The sequence below is a fragment of the Rhinatrema bivittatum genome, chromosome 2, assembly GCF_901001135.1.
Source record: "Rhinatrema bivittatum chromosome 2, aRhiBiv1.1, whole genome shotgun sequence".
Lineage (NCBI taxonomy): Eukaryota > Metazoa > Chordata > Amphibia > Gymnophiona > Rhinatrematidae > Rhinatrema > Rhinatrema bivittatum.
In genome coordinates, this window is record NC_042616.1 from 500,838,794 (window position 1) to 500,863,815 (window position 25,022).

General features: G+C 42.7%; 1 protein-coding gene across 1 annotated transcript in view; it reads right to left on the bottom strand.

Annotated features, from left to right (window-relative positions):
- Positions 1-14,090: 14,090 nt before the first annotated feature.
- Positions 14,091-25,022, bottom strand: part of GCM2 (glial cells missing transcription factor 2) — a 55,743-nt gene continuing 44,811 nt past the window's right edge. Inside the window, exons 4-5 of the mRNA XM_029592679.1 lie at positions 24,344-24,469; positions 14,091-15,384 (exon numbers count right to left, since the gene is read on the bottom strand). Coding sequence (XP_029448539.1) covers positions 14,494-15,384; positions 24,344-24,469 — 1,017 coding nt within the window. The 3' untranslated portion in view covers positions 14,091-14,493. The remainder of the gene's footprint in view (positions 15,385-24,343; positions 24,470-25,022) is intronic.

Consider the following 25,022-nt stretch of genomic DNA (forward strand, 5'->3'; position numbering starts at 1 on the left):
GGGGGGCTCGGGAGGGTGGGGAAGCTAAGGGGTCATTTTTAAAGGGTTGGGTGGGATTTTTTTTTTATCGGGCCATCGGCGCCATTTTTGAGTGGCAGCCAAAATGGCGCCGATGGCCCGAGAGCGGGAGATCGGTCCCTGCGCCCCCACTGGACCACCAGGTACTTGTAAAATGTTTTGGGGGGGTTCAGGAAGGTGGGGGAAGGTAAGGGGTCAATTTTAAAGGGTCGAGCCTCACTAAAAAAAAATTAACGATGTGAATCGGAACCGATTCTGATTCACATCACCACCGATCAGATTGTTTTCTCCCTCTAGCTGAACCCGATCGTTAAGACGATCGAGCACACAATTCACATCCCTAATTAGCAGAGCAAATGTGACTAATAGAGGTCTTCTTTGAGTAACCACAAGTTCACGTGATGATTCCAATAGTAAGGACAGATCAGGTAAAGATTGTTCATCTTGACTTTCAGCACTTGATTGTCGTGAATAAAGGTAATAGGCCTTGGTTACCACCGGTTTAATTTCTTCAGGTATTTTCAAAACCTGAGCGACGTAAAACTTGAACATATCAAGTGGTGTAACATTTTTTATAACAGGAAAATTTAAGAAGTGCAGGTTATGAACTCTAACATTGTTCTCCAATTTTTCCAGCCTTTTATTCACATCGTTATGACTTTGAATTACAGTTTAGTGAACTTTTTCCATTTCACACATCCGGTCCTCCATTTTGTCCAGATTTTGTTTCTGCATAACTATTTCACTTGCATTTAGATTAACTTGATGTTTAACATCTATAATTTCTTTAGTGAGTCCCAAAATTGCTTTTTCAAGCGATTGAAGCGCTCCCCATATGGTTGTTAGGGATATTTCTTCAGCAGGTAATATTAGCATTAACAGTTTCGGTTCCTCCCAAACTCGAACCGCCCCTCCTCCACCCGGTGCAAAGCCTGCATTCTCCTCCAAATCAACGGGACCCTGCCCAACAGCAAGACTCTGTCCCTCACCTCCTACTGCACCCTGGGCCATTACCTTCCTCTGAGGCTCCAAAATATTCAGTCCTTCAGACGTTTTGGATTTCCCCATCACCACTTTCCCATTTCCGAATCCCTCGGTCAGTTCAGCGGCCATACTTTCTCTCATTTCCTCCACTTGCATTGGAGGCACTGGTCTCACTGGTGATCCAGGACTCAACGATGTTTTGGTCAGGGAGAGCACGTCCCGCTCCACGGACTGCTCTCCAGCGACCAGGTCTCCCGGCCGGTAACAATGGTGGTATTGCGGGAAAGAAGCTGCCAATGCGGGGTTGTGATGTTTGAAGAGGTGTAGAAGTTGTTTCTGCACCTCTAACCCACGCTTTCCGGTTAGTATGGGGCATAGTGGCAATGTTAATAGTCAGAAATAACGGGAGCTTCTTCCAGCACGTCTGGTCAGAACGCCATCTTGAAAGCTCTCCACATTGCATTGTTCTACATCAGAACTGTACTTTATGGTTCACCATTGAACCACTGCTGAAGCTGCTCCTGGCATTTTGATGTTATGACTCGTCAGATTATTTTCATTGCTTTGATAAATTTGCTTTTCACAGTCTCATTTAGTTAAAAATAATGGTTCTGGCAGTGATTACTATCCCTCTAATAATCTCACTATTCATGCAATTTACATCAATGTAAATGAGGTGCTGATGGAAATGGAGCTATGGCCTGACTCAAAACCCCAACCTCTATGAGAGATGCAAAGGGAATTAGATACCTTTTAACTGCTGGATTGTCTTCTAAAACATACAGCCCAACTTAACTGCTTCTGCAGATGAAGCCGGGAATATTACAAATCCTAAAACAATGTTTTCTTAATCATTATTTCCAACTGTATGTGGCTGAGACGTTTCCCATTTGTTAATCAGTATTTGAAGTAGCATGGGGACAGTTCAGAAACTCATTCTAGGGCAGCAGTCCTCAGGGACTGCCTGGCCAGGCTGGTTTTGAGGATAGCTACAATGAATATGCCTCTACTGTATGCAAATATAGCTCTTGCATATTCATTGTGGCTATCCTGAAAACCAGACTGTACAGGCAGACCTCAAGAACTGGGTTGAAAACCACTTCTCTAAGGCAAGAATGGAGGTGCCTTCTGACCTGAAGAATCTTCTTCTGCAAGTGTATTATACTAAAAACTAACATGGCATTTTATTATTCCAATATAAAACTACAAAAGAATCAAATATACCATGCTTATTAACAAAAATGTAAATAACAATTTAGATGTCTATCAAAAACTTAACAAATATGACTTGTGGTTCATTTACATATTAAAAACCTATTGACGCAGCACAATACACGACATTACATCAAACCGTCATTAAAACCTACGCACTCGTTCAATCCTTTCATATCACATTCAACTCACTCAACAATCAGGGACTCATACTATCACATTATCCATAACTTTGCCCATTACCTAACATCTAACAGAATCCAATATGTTTAACCCATATAAGGCTTCTTCAGGGGAACAAAGTTCACTGATGATTTTTATAATTTCACATATAAGCTGCGTCTATCAATCATCCCATCACAATTTGAAATGTAAAAATGGTGATTTTCAATAGGAGCATAAGGTAAATTTAATCTTGTCAGCAGTCCCATCTTATCCCAATGTGTGCTCTATATTGATGCACTGATGTGGTCTCAAGGTTTATTTCATAAATGTCTCGGTTGTCACTTCACCAATGGAAAGAATAGGACATTCATCTCACAATAATGTCACTCTATCTTCTCTATGCCAGGCAACGATCAAAACAATTCGTCATTTCCCCAACCAAATAGGCTTCACAATCTTTCCATAAATGCTTCACTCAGAGCCGTATTGTGCCTATGGCCAATATGGCCATAGGTGCTGCTACCAAAAGGCGCCATAGTGCCACCATCACATGGGGTCTCAGTAAGTGGAAAAGCAGCATGGCCCACTGGCCGTGCTGATGATTCTGGCAGAGCCATGCTGCTTTTCCACTCATAAGCATCAGAACAGTGGACCGCCAACAACAGGAGAAGCCTCATTGTTGGCAGTGGGACGGCGCATGATTTCATGAATGCTACCACGATCTCCTCACTCACCCTCCCTGCTCCTGAAGAATGGAAGGATCGGGCCTTGCAGAGCGGGCTGCTTCTTCCTCTTCGGCTGTCGGTACCTGATGACGTCGTTCAGACACTGGCATCTGTGAGGAAGGAAGCAGCGCACACTGCAAGGCCCGATCCTTCCATTCTTCAGGAGCAGGGAGGGTGGGTGATGGGATTGCGGTATCACTGTGGGGGTGAGCAGTGTTAAGGAAATCATGCACTGGCCACCTGCGGTGAGTGAGGGGATTGTGGGTGAGAATGGGGTGGGAGGGTAACAAGACTTCTGGGAAGTAGGGAAGCTGGGGAACAAGACTGCTGGGAAGTGGAGTTCTGGGAGAGGAGGCCCTGTTGAGCAAGACTGCTGGTGAGTGGGGTCTGGGTGAGGAGAGGGGGCTGTGGAGTAAGACTTCTAGGGAGTGGGATTTCTGAGATGGGAGAGGGGTCTGGAGAGCAAGACTGCTGGGGAGTGGGGGATCTGAAAGGGGAGGGGGGCTGGGGAGTAAGACTCCAGGGGAGTGGGGTATCTGAGAAAGGAGAGGGGAGCACAACTGCCTGGGCATCAGGGGTCTGAAAGGGGAGAGGGGTTTGGGACCAAGAGTGTTAGGGAGTGGGGGGAAGAGGAGCAAGACTGTGTGGGAGAGAGCAAGAGCTTGTGTATGAGAGTTAGAGAGCATGCATGTGTGTATATGTGTGAGGGAGACAGAGAAAGTATGTGTGTGGGAGACTGACCCCACTTCCTCTCTGCCTGCTAATCCATGACAATTTTAGGGTAACAGGAGATTTTTTTAAAATCCTTATAATGGGTGTTATTTGATGTGTTATTTGAAATATTTTATTGATGTTTGGGAAATTTGAATGTGAGTTTTTAATTTGAATGCTATTCTATTCATTAGTTTCAAATGATTCTTTTTATTGGTATGGTTTTACTAATTTCATTGTTTTATGAGGGGTGGTAATGCTTCTGTTTTTCCATTGTTGCAGTTCATATAGACTTTGGCTTGTTGTGGTTTCCTGTTCAGTTTTTGTCTGTACATTTCTATTTCTATTTTATGGTCTCTTTATTCTGTATTTGAGGATCTGTCTGTGCTTTGCATGTGTGACTGAAGTGAGGTATTCCAATAGTGTGTAGTTTGTATGTAGGGATGTATAGCAGCTTGGCTGGTTCTGTTTTCCTAATAGGGGGTGTATTGGTGTTTTAGGCCTGGTGTTAGGCAGTGTTAACTTTCATAAGCAGAGTTATTGCTGTTGCTGGTAGTTAGTATTGTGTTGATATAGAAAGTTTATTGCACTGTAATTCTGTTTTCTCGTGGTTCTCTGAGGGTCAGGCCCGTGCCCAAGACACACATTAGTAGAGCCTAATACCATATGCGTTCCAAGTGCCTCTTGCTTTTTTGCAGGGTTTTCTGGTTGACACCACAGCAGTGCATGTAAATATAATATAAATATTGTGATATTTTTATCTCAGAAGACTGTGCTTTGAACGTCCTTTTTCATGTAAAATGTTATAAATGCATACATTTTGATTGTGTGTGATGGGGTGGAGGGCATCTAATACCCTTGCACTGGCCGTGGGCTTTGCTGTACAAACATTTAACAGAGTCTCCCAACTCATGGTGTCATGTGTTGCGTAATGGGTAAGGGTGCAGTTTTTCACGGCCATAGGCGCCACATTGCCTGGCTACGGCTCTGGCTTTACTAACTGGGAGAAACAAAAAACACTCCTATAATGTTCACCCCAGAATTCACTGTCAACATACAACCCTAATGTATAAACCCCTTGGTTTCCTTACCAGAAGGAGTGTACTAACTAGCTGGGGAGATTCAGAGAGATTTTAAACAGTGGGTTGGATTTTACTCTGCCATGTGGGAAACTGAGATGGTCTTGCCTTATTCTTTTTCACCACTAGGCACCATTTTAAGTCATGGTATTTTTAGTTAGATTTCCTGAAGGCAAGAATTTTCTGTCTCTTGCCCTTTGTTTTGCTAACTTATTCCAGAAGGGTTGCCTGTTTACCCTGTGAGGGGTCAGCCTGTTATTCTGGCCTACTTTTAATTGCTTTTTGCTCTTGTAATCCGATTTTGAAGGATTCCCTTGTGAGACTCTTGTGTGAATTGTTCACAGAGGATTGGGGAGTCCCTGTGTGTGGTTAAATCAAAGGTAGGGAAGATTCTGGCAGAGTTCTGTCACTCTTCCCAGGGATAGACCTGTCAGTGACCCAATGCAGAGGAGTTCCATCTTTAAAGGATCTGTCTTTTGTGCTATCTCCTCAGTTGTGAGGCAAAGAAGTTTTTTTCTACCATTCCTGTCTCTGGTTTGTTTTTGCCCCTTTTTTTGTGAAAGACTATTTTTGTTCCAACGACCTGACTGCCTTTGGTACCAGGGAATCAGTTTCCATTATTTTGGGAAGAGGTGACTCTCACCTAGGAAGAGCCTGAGGAGTGAAGGTTATACTTAAGAAGTGGAGTCTTGTACCTTGCTACAGGAAAAGAGCTGAAGGTTTTTGAGAACTGTATTTACTGCTGACTCAAGAGAGCTGCCCTTGAGAGAATAGCGCCAGGGTTGGCGCATCCCAGTGGCATACTAGGCAGTCGCCTAGGGTGCCAGCCATTAGGGGGAAGCAAAGAGCAGCCTGTGGGGCTACGAGCAGAGCCCATCCCACTCATGGCTGAGAGGAGTAGAGACTCGGTGGGCCACAAGCGATTCCTCTGTGTGTATGTGTGAGTGAGAAGAATTGTGTGGACGAGAGAGAAATGGTTTTAGTGAGAGAAAGGGAGGTTGTGTAAGGGTGCATGTGTGAATGAAACAAGGAACCTAAGTGTGGGGGCCTGTCTGAGTGAATGAGGTTGGGGCTGGAGCCAGGCCTGGACCAGGGAGGGCAGAGGGGAGGAGGGCGCAAGGCAGAAGGTTCGTCTAGGGCACCTAATACCCTTGCACTGGCCCTGGATAGCGCCCACTGGTACTGCCATAAGGAGATCTAAAATATTTAAGAAGACTTCAGGAAAGGTATGAGAATTGGGACTTGCATTCTGATAAATTATTGGGACTTTATTCTAACCATTCTACAGTGGGGAGAAGATGTGATAAATTTGGGAGTAGAAGTAGGATTTGACTATCTTCAAATCTGAGTAACTGGAAAGAGAAAGATATCAAGTGTTAAGGAACTGACTTCCAAAGAAAATCAAAGGCTTTACTAATGAAGTGAAGTCACAGATCTATTAGTTTTTCTTCTGCCTATATGTTCATTGACTTTATTTGAAATCTGATTTGAGTACTGTAAATATTATTCTTCAATCTTCTAATCAACTATCAGAAAAGAAGTTAGAAACCACATTGTTTCTCAGTATGATTGCTGGATGCAAAAGACTGACTATTATCAGTGCCGTTTACAAAGATAGAAAAGGGGCTGTACTGTGGTTAATGCAAAAGGGCCTTGAAGCTAAGCTGTCCCCCCACAGGGAGCCCTGGAACTCAGATGTGTAAAGTTATTCGTGGAGAAACTGAGAGCAGATAGGGTCCACCTCTCTTTCTATGTGCCCTGGGTTCAGTCTATGGGAGCCATCTCGCCCACAGTTATATTTATGTTTCCAGACCTGATACAATTTGTAGGCAATTTTTTTGGATGCTACAACTCAATGTTATGATTCCTACAGTATAACACTGTGTAATATTGTTTGAAAGGAGGAGATGGTTCCCGCTTAGGTTTCTTTGCAGAGATCCCAGGAAAAGGCTTCATACCTTCCTTGCGGAATTGAGATGTTCAATCTCCTCCTTTAAAAACCCCCCAAAAACAAAAGGAAACAAAAAGAACGTTGCCTACGATACAATACAATACTGTCTGATGCTATATGAAAGAAGAAGATGGCTTTTGCACTGGTTTCTTTGCAGAGAACCCTGGATAAAGCTTTGTAGCTCCCCATCAGGGAATCAACCCCAAATCTTTTGCATGACAGGCAGGGATACTCATCACTGTACTAATAAGGATTAATGACTTAGACGTTAATAAGGGCCCAGGATGGTAGAGAAACATGAACTGTAATTAACCAATGCTGACTAAAAGAAGAGAAAATCCATTGAAAGGTTTCCATTCCTTTTCTCAATTTGGTTGTCGTGCAAAAGTGTTCCCAGGCCGCCTGGATGAAAACCAGGAATCCTCACCTCTAGACCAGATGGGACCAGTGTAGCAAGATTGCTGCTTCCGCATGCCAGACAATTAATCAGGGTGCATCTGTTGAGCATGAATTGCTCTGTAGAGCAACAGAAGGAACGTTTGCAGGATTCAAATTGATTTCTTGGGTGTTGGTCTCCCACTTCAGATAAAGAGTTGCTATTCCTTTGCAGCTTTTTCATATACTAACCACTTGGTGTCAACTGTTTTGAATGCAAACATTGCTTTCCAAGTTATGTATTTGATGGACTTCATTTACAATCTCTTTCAAATCTTGAATTATGAATTATCCTAAAAGACACTGAGGGTCTGAAGAATAATCAAGGCTTTTGATATCTGCTTTGGTTAATATAGCATGTGTAAAATATACACAAATGTTTTTTTCTGTATTAATTTGAAACTGAAACCAGTTAGAGCACTGGAATGAAAAATAGAACTGGTTTAATTGTTTTAACTGTACATTTTAGCTAAGAACATTTGCTACATGTAGTTCTGCAGATGCTGTAATATGGTTTTTAATGCCGTACTGGTAAACAAAATTCCTTCTATTTACATACACAAAGGGCCCTTAGTTGCAGAGTATGACAGACTAATTCAGGACAGTCTGACAGTCTAATTCAGCCTTGTGACAGCCCAGTAGGCAAGCACTATCTGCCAAAGTGGATGGGCCATGTGGTCAATATTTACCCACATCTTAGTTTCTATGAGGATAGAAATACCAGCACATGTATTTCTTAAAAGAGCTCACGGATGCATGATGCGGATTGGTGGTAGGTTGGAAGCATGCTGTACTACACTGCTCCTCAAAAATCCTTCCTTGGACTCTTCCTGCCCTGTTCCAACACTCTCCCTCCTGCCCTTTGCTTCCAAACCACCTGAACGAGTCCTTTAGCTTTGCTGCCTCAGCGTTTTTGCATCTGTAGATATTCTCAACCCAATCCAATCTGCATTTAACCCTCTATGTTCCAAGGAGATGGCCCACACCAATGTCTCCGGTAATTTGCTATGAACAAGGCCAAGAGTCTTTACTCTTTCCTTATCCTCCTTGATAACATTGACTTGAACTTTTAGCCTTCCTACACACCGCCTTCTTGGCTTTAGCCATTTTCTAGGTACCATAGCCCCTAGAACCTCCTATTTGTCTTGTCTGTGCATCTTGGCTAGAGGGCTGTGATATGTGTCTGTACAAAGCTTCGTATGCCTTGTAGCGCTATAGAAAGGAAAAGAATAATAATACGGAAAGTAGTTTGGGAATGTTTGCAAATTCCATGGGGCTGAATTTGAAAGATCTTTCTTGGAAGTATGTTGTATGGAATAAAACAAGAGGCCTGAAGAGTTACCAATGAAGAAGATGTCTGAAGTATTTAATAGATTTCTTGAAAGGGGACTACCAACTGGATCAATGTTTCAATAAATTCTCCCTAATATTTTGTTGGAGATATTGGTGAATATGTTGCAACCATCACATTGAACATGTTCTTATTCCTTCTCTTGCATGTTTCAGTTAAATACAATTTTAATAGACAGAGTTCTAAATCTGCCAGAATCATACATTTTTATGTTAAATGAGGTAGAATGAGGTGATTAACATTCTAAGCATAGGGAAGTTACAAGTTATTTTTTTGTTCTTTTAATGAGGTATATACTGTATCTCATACAATCAGAATCAGACTGGAAATGGGGAAAAAGTAGCCAGCCAGAGATGCAAAGGGTCAGGTCACTTTAAGAAAGAGAGTAACAGAAAAGATGACTGATGTAAACTGCCCAGGATAGTGGTTAACAAACCTGTCCTGCCAGACCCCCAGCCAGTCAGGTTTTCAGGATATCCACAATGTTGTGTTCATGGACCCTTAGGCCGAGGCATGGTTGACGCAATCTGCAGGGAGGAGCCCTGCAGGTCTCCACCATCGGCAAGCAGACCCAGATGAAGCAGAGGCCCAGTTGGAGATTCGCTTTTATCAGCCCACTTTCCCCTCGGATTGAGATTTTGAGTGCCAGGGCTGGCAGGTCTTAGAAAAGGGCCTCTGCTGAAGGTGGAGAGATCCGTTGAGGTAGCTGGGTCAGAGTAGATGTAGGTCAGGCATATCTGGTAGCAGGCAATGATCAGTGGCAGGAGGCAGTCAAGCGTATCCAGAGGCAGGCAGCAGTCAAGAATATCCAGAGACAGGCAGTGGTCAGTGGCAGGTGGTGGTCAAGCATATCCAGAAGTCAAGATGAGGTCAATACCAGGTATCCGTCCAAAGGAAATGGCAGGACAGATAGGCAGGGCAGGAAGGTGAGGAGAAGAACAGGAAGTCAGCGAGGGAGACCTGAAGAATTGAAGACAAGGATGCTGGAACTGAAGACAAGGACACTGGAACAGAAGACAGGAATGCTAGAGTAGGGAGACCTGTTCTGAGGCAAGTAAGAACTAGAGCACTGCCCTTTTATAGGGCTTGAGCACTGACATCATTGATAGGTCTTTCCTACCATAGTCTCTTTAAATGTGGGGCAGAGATGCACTGCACAGGAGTCATCATCTGCATATCACCAGATTGAGGAATGTCAGTTGGCTCGACCTAGAATTGTTGGCTGCCTCTTGGCTGCCTCTTGGCCCGCGCCCAGAGGTGAGCGTCAGTCCATGGGGGCAGCCTGCAGACCACTGATCATAACATACAATTAAATGCAGTTTAGGTATTTAAAAACTTTATAGCAGTATAAATAGAATAAAAGCAGTTTACAACTTTACATACATAATACAAACATTAATACAACACCAACAGACCCAAAACTGCCTGTTACCATCCCTTCCATATCAAATCACAACCATGGCACACCGCCCTCACTTTCTACATGTTAGGTTTGAGGACCCAGCTTGGCTGGTGAACCCCCACGGGAACAGTCCAGGACTCCAGGGACAGGCTAGACTAGGGGATCTTCTGCCTATACCAACCACCTTCCCCGCAGGTTGAGCCCTTGGGTTTTTGTGGCCAGCAGGACTTGAACAAGGGAGGCTAAAGCTGGACTGGAATCTGGAGTGGAGGCAGAAGTCAGGCAGGCTGCAGGGCTGTAGGCCGACATCGGAAGGGACATCGGAAGGGACTGGAGACAGAAGCCAGAGGAGCTTTGGGATGCAAGCTGGAGGCTGTCTGGTGGGTCTGGAGCTCAGGCAGGAACCAAGGTCTGGGATGGAACACTGGAACAAGCCAGGGGTTACGAATACTGGCAGGCTTTGCTACAAACAAGACTGAAGGGAGACCGCTGTGGCCACAGGGATTATGGCATGCTGGGCATGCTCGGTGTGCCAGTCAAAGTTCTAGAAAGTTTGACAAAAGTATTCCGTGACAGGGCTCCATCTGATGATGTCACCCACATGTGAAGACTACATCCTGCTGTCCTGGGAGAACACCTGTTACAGGTAAGAAACTCTGCTTTATGATTTTTAAAATTCATGTCGTATTTTTGACGGCCATAAGCAACGTAACGTGTAACAGAAACTCTGCCTGATCATGCCAGAACTTGCTCGGGCAAGCCCCAACTCAGCTGCAAGATTCCAACTTGTTTCCATGACAATGCATAAAAGGTGTTTTCGTTGGCCCACAAATCTGAGCTGTGATTAAGGACAACCACTTTGATGGTTTTCTGCAAGGTACAGAAGGTGTTGCCTGGACAGCCTACAAGAATGTTGTTTGTAAGTTTCTAGGCAACTATAAGGCAGCAGACTATGTCGAACAGGTTGAAAATCTGCTTCAGGCATACAAATTGATGAAGTGCAACATGTCATTGAAGATACATTTTCTTCATTCCTACTTGGACTTCTTCCGACAACCTTGGCGCTATGAGTGACGAATATGGTGAAAGGTTTCATCAAGACATTGTCAAAATGGAGAAACGGTATCGAGGCAAGTGGAACCCCTCCATGCTGGGTGACTATTGTTGGACTCTCATCTGCAAAGTGTCGGACAGTGATTACAAATGAAAATCTGCGGCAAAACATTTTTAGTTTTGTTTTCTGGTGCCAACATTGTAGTGGCATAAGCTATAATGGCAGACACGTAACAATGCTTAATGTATATTACACTTTTCTGGCAAACGGTACGTGCATATTTATGTTCAGCTTGTTAAGATCTAGTTGTTTCACCGAAGGTTGTGGAGGAAACAAAATGTTCCCAGAAATGTGTTTACCAGTGAAATTAGCAGATTATTTTGCAAACAAATAGCTATTTCAAATTAATTTTCTCACCTTCCACTACCAAAAGAAAGTGACTGTGACTCTGATTATCTCTGGGATTCCTTTGAAACTATTGGCACAAGAACCATTGATCAAATAATATCCAAAATGAAATCCATTTTGTGTCCCCTGAATCTCTGTCCAACATTTTTGTTGAAGTCAGCAAAAAATGAAGTTTCCCAAAACATTGCAAATATTGTCAATTTAAGCTACCGATAATACTCAAATGTGCATCTATCACTTCAGTTCCTAAAAAAAAAAAAGATGGTGATGCTACTGACCTCTCAAATTTAGACCTATATTATCTTTACCATCACTTGCAAAAATCATTGATTCAGTAGTATTACATTAACTGATAGATCATATTACTGATAACTCACTTTTGGATTCACAGCAACATGGTTTCTGAAAAGGTTATAGCATTAAAACTTTATCATCTTCATTTGACACAATTATCCATGTCACATGTATGAATTTTTACCCACCAGTGAGAAATTGTCTGTCTCTCAGGGAACAAGTCTGATCTTTAAAGGCTAGAATGGCAGACCTGGAGGAGCTGAGGCAGACAGAGAGGTATATAGATGAGACCTTCAGGAACATAGTAGCCAAATCCCAACTCCAGTCTGGCAGCCCTGGTGCTGCCTTGGAGGAGAAAGATCTCATGATTGGAGAGCATCAACCTGGTGCAGCAAGAAATAATCCTGTAGCAAGGATTTTCTCTCCAAGTGGTGCATTATCCTCTCACAGAAAGGATGTGTCTCCCAGGGCTACTGCCCAGGAAGGAAAGGTTAGGTCAGCTGCCATAGCTGATGATTCGATTATTAGGAATGTAGATATCTGAGTGGCTGGTGGGCGTGAGGATCGCCTGGTAACATGCCTACCTGGTGCAAAAGTGGTGGACCTTAAGCATCATCTAGATAGGATTTTAGACAGTGCTGGGGAGGAGCCGGCTGTCGTGGTACATGTGGGCACCAATGACATAGGAAAATGTGGGAGGGAGGTTCTGGAAGCCAAATCTAGGGTCTTAGGTAGAAAGCTGAAATCCAGAACCTCCAGGTTCCCAGAGGCAGGCAGAGCTCTGGAGTCTCAATGCATGGGTGAGACGATGGTGCAGGGAAGAGGGATTCAGTTTTGTAAATAACTGGGGAACCTTTTGGGGGGGGGGGGGGAGTCTTTTCCATAGGGATGGACTCCACCTTAACCAGGGTGGAACCAGGCTTATGGCGCTAACCTTTAAAAAAAAGAGAGCAGCTTTTAAACTAAATCAAAGAGAAAAGCGCACTGTTAACCCGCAGTTGGACACGCGTTTTCGACGCGCTAGCTTTACCCCTTATTCAGTAAGGGGTAATAATGCGTCAAATGCGCGTCCAACCCCCCCCCGAAACTAATAGCGCCCGCAACATGCAAATGCATGTTGATGGCCCTATTAGTTATTCTCACGCGATTCAGTAAGTAAAATGTGCAGTCAAGCCACACATTTTACTTTCAGAAATTAGCGCCTACCCAAAGGTATGCATTGATTTCTCTCAGCTTGTTTTATTTATGCCTATTATTTTATCTATTATGTATACTTTTTTTTATCTGTAAACCGCATCAAACAACCCATGGAGAAAGCTGTTAAGAAATGTTTTAAAATAAATAAATAATAAATAAGATGGGGTACTTTTATGACTAATATGGTTGCAGCTCAGAGAGGATATAATGAGTGGCATAGAAGTTAATGGAACACCTCCAGCAAGAAGAATGATTTAAGAGGAACTTGATGGTGGAGAGACGTGGGACCCGACATTTGCACAGAGAATCAATTCTACATCTAGGGTACAGCAAGCAAAAAGGAATGGAGTAGAGAGCGATCTGTAAGCAGTTTGGTGAGCTACCAAGTCAAAATAAGGAGGAAGGTAGGTCTGAAATTTCTCCCTTCACTTTAGAAGCTGAAAATATGCCTCAGAGGATAAAGCAGAACACTCATCTTCCCCAGGAGCTAAATACAAGCTAATGTGATTGAGATAAGTCAGGACTTATACTACAGGCTTTGGGCCATCACTGGAGCTAACCTGTGTGCAATGACAGTAGATGTGCCATGTAAAGGTGGCTATCCTATGTGTAAAACTGTTTGCTGATTGGTTGAGCTATATAGAGAATGAATTTTAGAAATTTCAGCTACCCTTGCTAATTAGTCTCTTGAGCAACTTACCACTGATTCATTTCAATTAAGTTTTAAATGGATCACCACCTTTTTATTTCTTTTAGTTTTGACATATCAATATTACTTCAAGTTCTTATCAAATATTTTTAAAATGTTAAATCTTGCAATGCTTTTCTGTAATGGTTTTAGTCCCATTCATGCAAAAGTTTGCATATGCCATACAGTAAACATTGTTCAGTTGATATACTTCAATACAGTATTATGTTTTACTGTTTACAAGTTTTTTTTTAATTCCTCCCTCCCCCCTGCAAAAAAAAATAAGAGCTTGAATTGTATTCATGAGGAAAATGAAATGTCATTTAAAACCAAAGTAAAACTATGTAAAAAATAATTAATTGTACAGAGACCTTAGTCTACAACAAACATTTGACAGTTAGAATATTTGGAAATTGTGGGAAGTAGCCAGAATGAGAACTGTAATTCATTTTACATTTCAGTTCAATCACATAAATCATGGATTTCATTCTATTTCAGATAAAACATATGCCATGAGCCTTAAAATATTAGTAATTTAGAGGTCAATTTTCAAATGTATTTGCTAGGGCAAATAGTGATTTACTTGAGTAAATTGACCATAGGTAACTAGTTTGAAAATTGATGTCTTAATTACTCAAATTAAGATACACTATATTTATAACCACAGAACTGACCTACTTGAAACCATAAAACTGACAAAATTTCTATATCCTTTAATAAAACAGTCCATTTATGTCCATTGAAACTACAAATCTTAACAAAAGCAGATAATTCATAGGTTAATAATAAATTTCTACCTTACAGTTCTGAATATACATTTCAGTAGTCACTGTTTTCATATCGAAAAGAATGTCCTACACGGTCAGAATAATTGCTTGTTGTATATCCTCCATATCGATACGAATCCAGGTTTTCTACTCGTTCAGATTTGGTTGGGACTATGTCCTGCTGGTAACCCAAAGCAGATCTGATTACTCCAAAGTCTTCCTGAGCTTTTACCTCTGGATAGATAGTTTCTACGATATCGTCAGACATATGGTTACAGCTCTGCAGGTTTTTGATGTCACATGCACTATCACTGTACTTTACCATGGATGACTTGTATGGTTGGTATGACACTTTGGTAGTTGTGGTTATCACAGTTTGTAAAGTGGGGGCCGTTGGAGAGGGTGTGCTCCCATACCTGCAAGGGTAATCCCCATTATAATAAGGATGAGCAGCATTCATCTGGACTTGTCCATAGTCACTCCTATCTCCATATCCAGTTTTCCCCAAAATTTGTTTCCATCCATGATGTTTGATGGTACCATCAAAATTCCTGTCAGAAACATTCAATGCACCAAGACTCTGTTGAGGCCCATTCAGATGCACCCGCTCAGCATCAGGTGAACCATTGCTTGAATCTTTGTAAAGTGTCGGATATGAGCTGGAACTTATATAACTAGGCACTGCAAATTCATAGCCACAAGGAGGCCTGGGCATGTAAATTCTGGAATTGGGACATTTCTGAAATGGAGACACTGCTTCTCCGTCGAAGCTCACTGAGTCATAGGAGGCCTTATAAGGTTCTGTGTTTTGAAAGGAAGGGTAATGCTGAGCTGGGATTGAAAAGCTGGGGTCTGTAATTAGGCTGAACCGCTCTGGGGCTTCCATGCAAGACAACTGCTGAATGTTAGTAAGAAGGCCGCCACTGTCATGGTATCTTCCCGCCTGAAAATAAATTTGAGAACAGGTTTAGATATCAATTGAAAAAATAATTTACTTTTGTCCAGGCAGGTTTAGCCTCTTCCTTTGGGTTTCCAAAGCAATGGAAAACATCCTCTGCTGAGGCTATAGTATCACAACTACACAAGGTTTTTCCATATTAGTAACTTAATCCCATCTTTCTTCTAGCCAAGGGATCACTGTGACAGTCCTTGGGCAGGGTCCCCAATCTTCAGCTCCCTCATGAACCTAATAGATCTGGACCCAAAGTCTGGCCAGTAAGTGATTGATACTGAGGGGTGGCAGAGCAGACAAAGTTAACCGATAAACTTTAACAGTCAGTTTTGTTCGGATATCCAGCCCCATTTACCTGGGATTAAATATTTGGTTGACTATTTGGTTAAATGAAACTGCGCAAACTCATGTGATTAGATTTAGGACAAAATTTGTGTGGATGGAGCTATCTGCACAAATTTAAACAGTGCTGAATATCATGCTAACCAGTTTTATTAAATAAAGCCCGCCCCAAGCATGCAACAACCTGGCTTTTCTTTTTAACTGGATAAATTTATTCCCACAATGATTTTGCGCACATAGATTTAGCCTGTCAGTGGGGCGAAGTACTAATTAGATTTATATAGTTAAAAGCAGGATTTTAACTACTTAAATCTTTTGAATATCAGCCCCTAAGAATTGCTGTTCTGCAAAGGCCGTGAGTGCTGCTTCTGCAGCAGTCTAGCCTGATCCAGCTCAAGGAGCAGAAACTGGGATCAGAAACCGAATTCAGGTCTTCCGCAGAGCAGGCCTACCCCAGAATGATTCCTTCATAAGAGAATAAAACACTGTTTTGATTCTCATACATTTACATTGTGATTAATATTATAAGTCTGTTACTAAAACAGCAGCGTGAGAAAATAAATTTTCATTCTGATGTTTTCAATTTCATTCCTGCAGAGATAAGAGCTTTATTAGTTTTGTAAGGTTCCCATGTGGCCACGCCCACCATTATGAAGCTCATCAAATGTCCCATTTAATCCCTCCCTCCTCCCACAACAGCTTTCAAGTCAGAATGCACATTATTTATATTTGATGTTCCTGCTCCTCCCCACATATCTTCTTGCATGATTTTTTTTTTTTATACAGCACCAAATTTGGCAAAATTGAGGCTAAAGATTTGTCAAGCAAAGTTCAGACTTAGCCAGACAAATGGCAGCGCCTTTCTCTGGTGCAGCCAGTGCCATTATGATGCATGCCTGTACACCAAAATGAGGCCATCCATACTGGAAGCACTGGCATCATCCGCTGAGTGAATGGCAGTATTTTTAAAGGACCAGAACCTAGGTGAGAGAGAGTGGATATTGCACTTTTTTTTTTTTCACTCAGAATCTGGGAAGGGAGTAAGTAGAGGGCTGGGGTGGGAGCTCGCCAACCCTGGCATGTTTAAACTGCAGTATAATTGTCACTTCTCACTGCCCTCTGATTCAGTCATATAGTCTATACTGTGCCTATTAATATCCCGTCAAAGTTAGCCAAATAAGTTTATACTGCTAAACTTTGCAGGTTGGACAGTGGCTGAAGATAGACCCGATAACTAGTAGGCATGTCTATGGAGCATCTGCATTGGCCGACAACATGACTTGTAAAATATATTTATCAAGCATGAATAAAATCAGCAATTACTGGCTATCAGTCATAAATTTACTGAAAATTCATTTAAGAGAAGGAAAATGGCTCTTCCCATTATTCAGAACCATTGTTCATGTTCTAGAATTTTAAAAAATCATGTCTGAAGCACTTTGGGAGAATCCAGGAATAGAAAGGATGGTGAGAAAAGCTGTGTGCACAATGAGAGAATACAGGTAGGTGGGTGGATTAAGAATCACAGAGAGGTGCAACATGATGGGAGATGGATAGCATGAAGGGAAATTATTGTCAAGGATTATTAATCTACTTAGACTACATTCCCCTCTGCAGATTTTGTGATGTTTATTTTTCACACATTTTTTCGAGAGTGATGTCTCCATCTTAATTCACAACATGAGCAAACATGTATCTCACCTGCCTCTAGTCATCATTTTCTGCATATTTCTCTGAGGCTTATCACATGTAATGGTAAATAATGGCTGCATCCAAGCAAATTACTCTACAATTTCACGGTAGCCCAAGAAATTAGATATTCCATTTATTTCCACATCTACTTTCACTCATTTTTAAAATGAAAAACTAATCGTGCAGGATTTTTAACTAACAAGCAAATAAAAAAATAAAATATATCTTTCCCCACCTCCATTTTTCTGATTTCTCAGTGCGTGCAGCTAGGATTGCCAGCTTTGAAAAAAAGAAATGCAATTCCTCCCTTCCTCACCTCTCCTGCTCCTCCACAAACACCACCCTCCCATCCCTGAGCTTCTCCACAGCATTTCCTCCCTCACCGACATCATCTTCCTGAAGCAGAGGCCAGTCTGAGTCCTAACTATAGTGGAGACAGCAAAAGCAACAGCAGTAGTAACACACTGCAAAGGTACATGGGCCAGGAACTGAGCCAACATGCACTTTTTTATTCCCAGGTTCCATCTCCCTGTGGAAGCAAGTGGTGGGGCTGCTACAAAGTCTGGAAGCAGTTTGCATACTAGCTCAGCCCCGTCTCATGTGCCTTTACAACAACATGTTGCTCCTTACACCTCCACAATCTGAGGCCCTTTTGGGCAAGTCTTGCCTGCTGCCAGTGAGGCTCTTGGACTATCTATTTAGTTCTCATAGCTTTGTGGCCCACACTTCCTGTGGTGGCCATCTTGTTTCTGTCTAGACACTCTGCTGAGTCCTCCCAGCTCTATGGCCCACACTTCCTGCTGATGGCCATCTTGATCCTGTTTGGAAACAGTTATATTCCAGGTTCATAGTTTACACTTTGCCACGGACTGGTTCTAGGCTCAGTCCTGTGTTTCGTGTTCCTGTTTACTTCTAAATCGTTTTATGTATCCTGTGTTTTCCCAATTTTCTTTGTGTATTCTGTGTCACTGATCCTGCTCTGCTTCTGTGGGTGGGTGCCTTTGTCTCCAGTTTTTCCTGCAGTGGCCCTACCCCACTTCAGTGGGCACCTTCATGTGTCCAACTTTGGATTCTACTTTGCCTTGTGTTTCCTGTTTCTAAGTCCAGCCAGTCGCCAGCACCTAAGGGCTCAAACCAAGGGGAAGGAGGCCATCACAAGCAGATGTCCAGGTCTTGCACTGCCTGTTTTTGGCTTGGGGGGGGGGGGGGGGGTGTCACAATTCCAAATGACAAATCCATTACACAGTTGAACCTGGGACCAGCCCCTGCCACAAGAAGAAAAGGTCCGAAGATATGGGGGTTTGTGGAGAAGAATAGGTCTGTGGTGAGGGGAGAGTAGCAGCTGTGGAGGCTGCGGGCTGAAAGATTCCCAGCACTTACATTTCCAATTTAAAAGATCCTGCATCATAAATGGCCTATGTACAGCACATATTGATGCTCATTTTCATGCACATGCAGTGCATGCTGGCAAAAATCTCTAATAAGCACTGTGCAGCAGCAGCTTCAATATTTTACTGCTTGATAAATCTCTCATCTAAGATTGATAATGAGGCTTCCGGCAATTCCAGTGCAAAATACCATGGCACAGAGATAGCTGTCACATATGATCAATGAGCCCCATGTATATTTAGGTAAAGTTAAAGTGATAGTGTCATAGCCTGAGGTTCGGAAAAATTATTTATTCATTTAAAATAATTTATATCCCACATGAGCCAATGCACTCAGTGAGAAACAAGTTATACATACATTAAAAAAAAAACCCGAATACATATGAAAACTAATAACATTCCAAGATAAATCTTAAGCTACTTACAAACTGTAGTCAAACAAAACACAACATATCAAGACAAATGCATGGGAACAGAATAGAAATGAGCATCAGGGTTTTAGAATGCTCTCATTTACGAGACACAGATTATTAACCCTAAGGTGGCCGACTGTCCGGTTTTCAAGCTAACTGTACAGTGTCCGGTTACAGAGCCAATCAGAGCCTAGTATACATGACTCTGCCATCAGTCCTCCAATCAGCTGCCTGTTCTTCGTCGCAGGCTGCTGAGCTGACGCAGGCACAGAATGAATGTGAGAGGGAAAGGTGTGCAGAATGTGTGCCTGCACGTTGGAGTTGAATCCAAAACAACCTTTCACTGCCTCTTCTTCCTGCAACTTAGTCAGTCATGCTGCCCCCAGCACTGCCGCTATCCCTGCCAGACCGGGACCTTCGTCACCTGCCACCACAGCCGCTTCAGCCCATCAGAACTGCAGCCTTTTCTTCCCACCTCTGTTTGTGAAGTTGCTCTGCCGGTGGCTCTCTCTGCTACTCACTGCAGACTGTGACTTCTCCTCCCTCCAGTCTCACTCTGACTGCTTTAGCCTCACATCACTATAGGTTGGCAGCCCCCCCCCCCCTCCCCCGCTTTATCTGTTTTATTTGGGGGGTTTTTTTGTTGTTGTTCTACTTCCTCTGCTGGCACTCCTCTGTCAATGGGATGGCTGGCTGCTATCTCTTCCCCTGACTGCTGCTGTGGCAGCCAGAGCCAGACAATTCAGCTAGGTAATCAGTCATTTTTGGAAAGAAAGGAAAAACCAAAACAGAAACCGTCTTAATTTGCCCCTTAACAAGTTGGAATTACCTAATGTTAAACAAAAATGTAGTGTACTGCAGTGACCCTCCCTCCCTAACCAGCATACCCTCTATTTCCTCCTCCCTTCTCAGTATCTATAACCCTGAACCCAGTCTCCCACTTCCCTACCTAGTACTGCCCTGTTTTCCTGAGACCTGTTGCTGGGCTGACCTGTGCCTCAGGTCATGTGAGGTGCCTTCCTGGGTGACATGACTGGCCAGCTGAGTCAGTAGTTGCATAGGGACTAAAGAGGTCTAATGCCATTACAGTGATGGCATGCAGCGCTGGCACCCAGCCCCCTGATGAGTGCCTCAATTCCTCCCTCTAAGACTTTGTTCATTGTACCCTGTGCGGTTGCCCAGTGCCCACCCCTTCTGACAGTCCTGGCTCACTCTATTTTCCTCCTTCCCTGCCAAGCATCCCCTGGACCCTCTGAGTGCATGTGTGAGTGTGTGTGGAAGGGAATATCTGCGAGAGAGAGTATGTGAGGAAGGGAGCATGTGTGAATGAGTGTGTCATGAAGGAAGCATGCATGTTTTTGAATGACAGCGAGGGAGTGTGTGAAAGTGAATGGGCGTGTATAAAAGAAGTGACACCCTCTCCCCCACACACATATATACACACACATCTCCAATAATCCACAACAATCTCAGGGTGATTGGAAATCAAAAGTTCCCAGGTATGGAGAGCAGGGGACTTTTTTTTTTAATCATTAGTTTTAATTACTGTGTGTTAGTTGATATGTTAGTTGTTTTGAAATACTTTATCGGTGTTTAGGGAAGTTTAAAAACATTTTATATACATTTTTGATTATTGGATATGCTATTCATCAGTTGTTTTGAGATATTTTTTCTGTTTATTTGTATGGTTTTACTGTTATGATTGATTCTTATTTCTTGCATTTCTTGTTGTATTATGAGAATTGGTGATGTTTCTGGTTTTCAATTGCAGTGTACACAGTCCAGCTTGTTGCAGTTTCCAGTGTAGATTTTGTCTGCATGTTTGTATTTGTACTTTATGATCTCTTTATTCTGCATATGCCTGTATGTTATGCATGTCTGACTGAGGAATTCTGCTAGCTTGTAATTTCTGTGTAGGGATCTATATCATCCTGCTCCATGGAGCTGAACTAAGAAAAGGGGAGCAACTGAGTGGCAGGGGATCGCCTTCATTGCTCTAAGAGACAAGAAGGTAGTTCACAGGCAGAATGTAATTTATGTAAATTTATTAAAATTTATGGAAATTGGTAGTGCAGTAATGCAGTAATAATGGGAGACTTCAATTACCACTAGAAAGACGTCATGTAACTATGATTTTCTTATGATTTATCTTAATGTGCTATTATTTATGGAGCCATCATAACACCTGCGGGCATACCAGCATATTTTAGCTTAAGGTCTTGCCAATTCAGGTCGTGTTTAATCATTGGCCCAAGTCAAAGGATGGATGGAATAAATGATAGCTTTATGGAGCAATTGGTTCAGGAACCAACCAGAGAGGGAGCAATTTTAGATCTAATTCTCAGTGGAGCACAGGACTTGGTGAGAGAGTTAACGGGGTGGGGCCGCTTGGCAATAGTGATCATAATATGATCAAATTTGATTTAATGACTGGAAGAGGAACAGTGTGCAAATCCAAGGCTCTTGTGCTAAACTTTCAAAAGGGAAACTTTGATAAAATGAGAAAAATTGTTAGAAAAAAACTGAAAGGAGCAACTACAAAAGTAAAAAATGTCCAAGAGGCATGGCCATTGTTAAAAAATACCATTCTAGAAGCACAGTCCAGATGTATTCCACACATTAAGAAAGGTGGAAAGAAGGCAAAACGATTACCAGCATGGTTAAAAAGGGAGGTGAAAGAAGCTATTTAACCAAAAGATCTTCATTCAAAAATTGGAAGAAGGATCCAACAGAAGAAAATAGGATAAAGCATAAACGTTGGCAAGTTAAATGTAAGACATTGATAAGACAGGCTAAGAGAGAATTTGAAAAGAAGTTGGCTGTAGAGGCAAAAACTCACAGTAAAAACTTTTTTAAATATATCCGAAGCAGAAAGCCTGTGAGGGAGTCAGTTGGACCGTTAGATGATCGAGGGGTTAAAGGGGTACTTAGAGAAGATAAGGCCATCACAGAAAGATTAAATGATTTCTTTTCTTTGGTGTTTACTGAAGAGGATGTTGGGGAGGTACCCGTAATGGAGAAGGTTTTCATGGGTAATGATTCAGATGGACTGAATCAAATCACGGTAAACCTAGAAGATGTGGTAGGCCTGATTGACAAACTGAAGAGTAGTAAATCACCTGGACCAGATGGTATACACCCCAGAGTTCTGAAGGAACTCAAAAAATGAAATTTCAGACCTACTAGTAAAAATGTGTAACCTATCATTAAAATCGTCCATTGTACCTGAAGACTGGAGGATAGCAAATGTAACCCCAATATTTAAAAAGGGCTCCAGGGGCGATCCGGGAAACTACAGACTGGTTAGCCTGACTTCAGTGCCAGGAAAAATAGTGGAAAGTGTTCTAAACATCAAAATCACAGAACATATAGAAAGACATGGTTTAATGGAACAAAGTCAGCATGGCTTTACCCAGGGCAAGTCTTGCCTCACAAATCTGCTTCACTTTTTTGAAGGAGTTAATAAACATGTGGATAAAGGTGAACCGGTAGATATAGTATACTTGGATTTTCAGACGGCGTTTGACAAAGTTCCTCATGAGAGGCTTCTAGGAAAAGTAAAAAGTCATGGGATAGGTGGCGATGTCCTTTCGTGGATTGCAAACTGGCTAAAAGACAGGAAACAGAGTAGGATTAAATGGACAATTTTCTCAGTGGAAGGAAATGGACAGTGGAGTGCCTCAGGGATCTGTACTGGGACCCTTACTTTTCAATATATTTATAAATGATCTGGAAAGAAATACGACGAGTGATATAGTCAAATTTGCAGATGACACAAAATTGTTCAGAGTAGTTAAATCACAAGCAGATTGTGATAAATTGCAGGAAGACCTTGTGAGACTGGAAAATTGGGCATCCAAATGGCAGATGAAATTTAATATGGATAAGTGCAAGGTGATGCATATAGGGAAAAATAACCCATGCTATAATTACACAATGTTGGGTTCCATATTAGGTGCTACAACCCAAGAAAGAGATCTAGGTGTCATAGTGGATAACACATTGAAATCGTTGGTTCAGTGTGCTGCGGCAGTCAAAAAAGCAAACAGAATATTGGGAATTATTAGAAAGGGAATGGTGAATAAAACGGAAAATGTCATAATGCCTCTGTATCGCTCCATGGTGAGTCCGCACCTTGAATACTGTGTACAATTCTGGTCGCCGCATCTAAAAAAAAATATAATTGCGATGGAGAAGGTTCAGAGAAGGGCTACCAAAATGATAAGGGGATGGAACAGCTCCCCTATGAGGAAAGACTAAAGAGGTTAGGACTTTTCAGCCTGGAGAAGAGACGGCTGAGTGGGGATATGATAGAGATGTTTAAAATCATGAGAGGTCTAGAACGGGTAGATGTGAATCGGTTATTTACTCTTTCGGATAGTAGAAAGACTAGGGGACACTCCATGAAGTTAGCATGTGGCACATTTAAAACTAATCGGAGAAAGTTCTTTTTTACTCAACGCACAATTAGACTCTGGAATTTGTTGCCAGGGTCTGGCCAGGACAGCGCCATCACACCCTGTCCTGGGGAAGTGAGCGCCAGCAGCTGACCAGCGAGTGGAACTTTCTACTGCTCAGGAGAGCAGGTAAGTTCTATAAAAACAACAAAAAAAGGGTAGGTAGGTAGGTCAGATTTAGGGGGTCAGGGAGGAGAGGGGAACAGGGAACAAGGTTAGTTAGGGGGACAGGGAAGTTCCCTCCCAGTCCGCTCCTTTATTGCAACGCATGCATATTATAAAACTGGCGCGTGCACCGGGAACCGCGCGCACATGGACACCCGCATGGCCCTTTAAAAATTTACCTCTAATTGCATTAAAACCAGTTCTTAAATACTGTAGCTTCAACAAGCTAGAGAGCATGCTGACCCTTCATGCGTGAGGCCAATTCAGCTCTGTAGGTTTCAGACAGGGGATCTCAACTTCAGTTCTTGAGTGCTACAGGCAGGTCTGGTTTTCAGGCTATCCACCATAAATATTCAGATATATTTGCTTACTTTTGATCTCAGAGCAAGGCTCATTTGCACAACTGGGTCACGCTGAAAACCCAGATGTGCTGACATCCCTCAAGAGCCTCTAATCTAATGTTTTCCTTAAAGAGAATGAACTACAGAGTTACCTCAGATTCTAGAAGCCTTTTCTTCTGGGACAGGTGGGATGAAGACATTTGCCTTTTCACTGCACTTCTTCTGGCCTCAGTCTCAGATTTACTCTCTGGTCTCGGGTGATCATGAACTCCTTTAGCCTTGAACAGGATTAAGCAAAGCGGCATGTAAGCAAACATTTACAAAGTATCCATCATTAGAGCCCATCCCGCCAGTGATGGAAGACTCCCCGAGCTGCCAGCGGCCAAATTAGAAGAAGAAATGTGGGGCATTGGCAGCCAAAGAATTCAGAAGGACCTGGCATTAGAAAGGAGGAAAGAGAGATAGAGAGAGAGAAAGGAATGATGGGCAAGTGTGGAGGGCTGGCGAGCGTGTCTATGCTGATTGTGCAGGAGGTGGGGAGATGATAGTGTGTGCTGAGCACGTGGTGGGAGAGAGAAAATGAGAAGATGCTGAGTGGGGGTGGAAAGAGGAGCCTGGCAAGTGAGGGTGGAGTGGAGAGAGAGGATGCTGGTACTGAGGAAAGAGGGCAAAAAGATTAGGGTGATGCTGCTATTGCTAGGCATGGAGTGGAGGGGAGATAGGCAAGAAGAGATACTGAGCAGGGAGAGAGAGAGAAATTATGGGCAGAGGTGCTGTGCCAGCCAATGCCACCACAGAAGGGACTAATGTGCTGGAGCTACTGCTAATAGC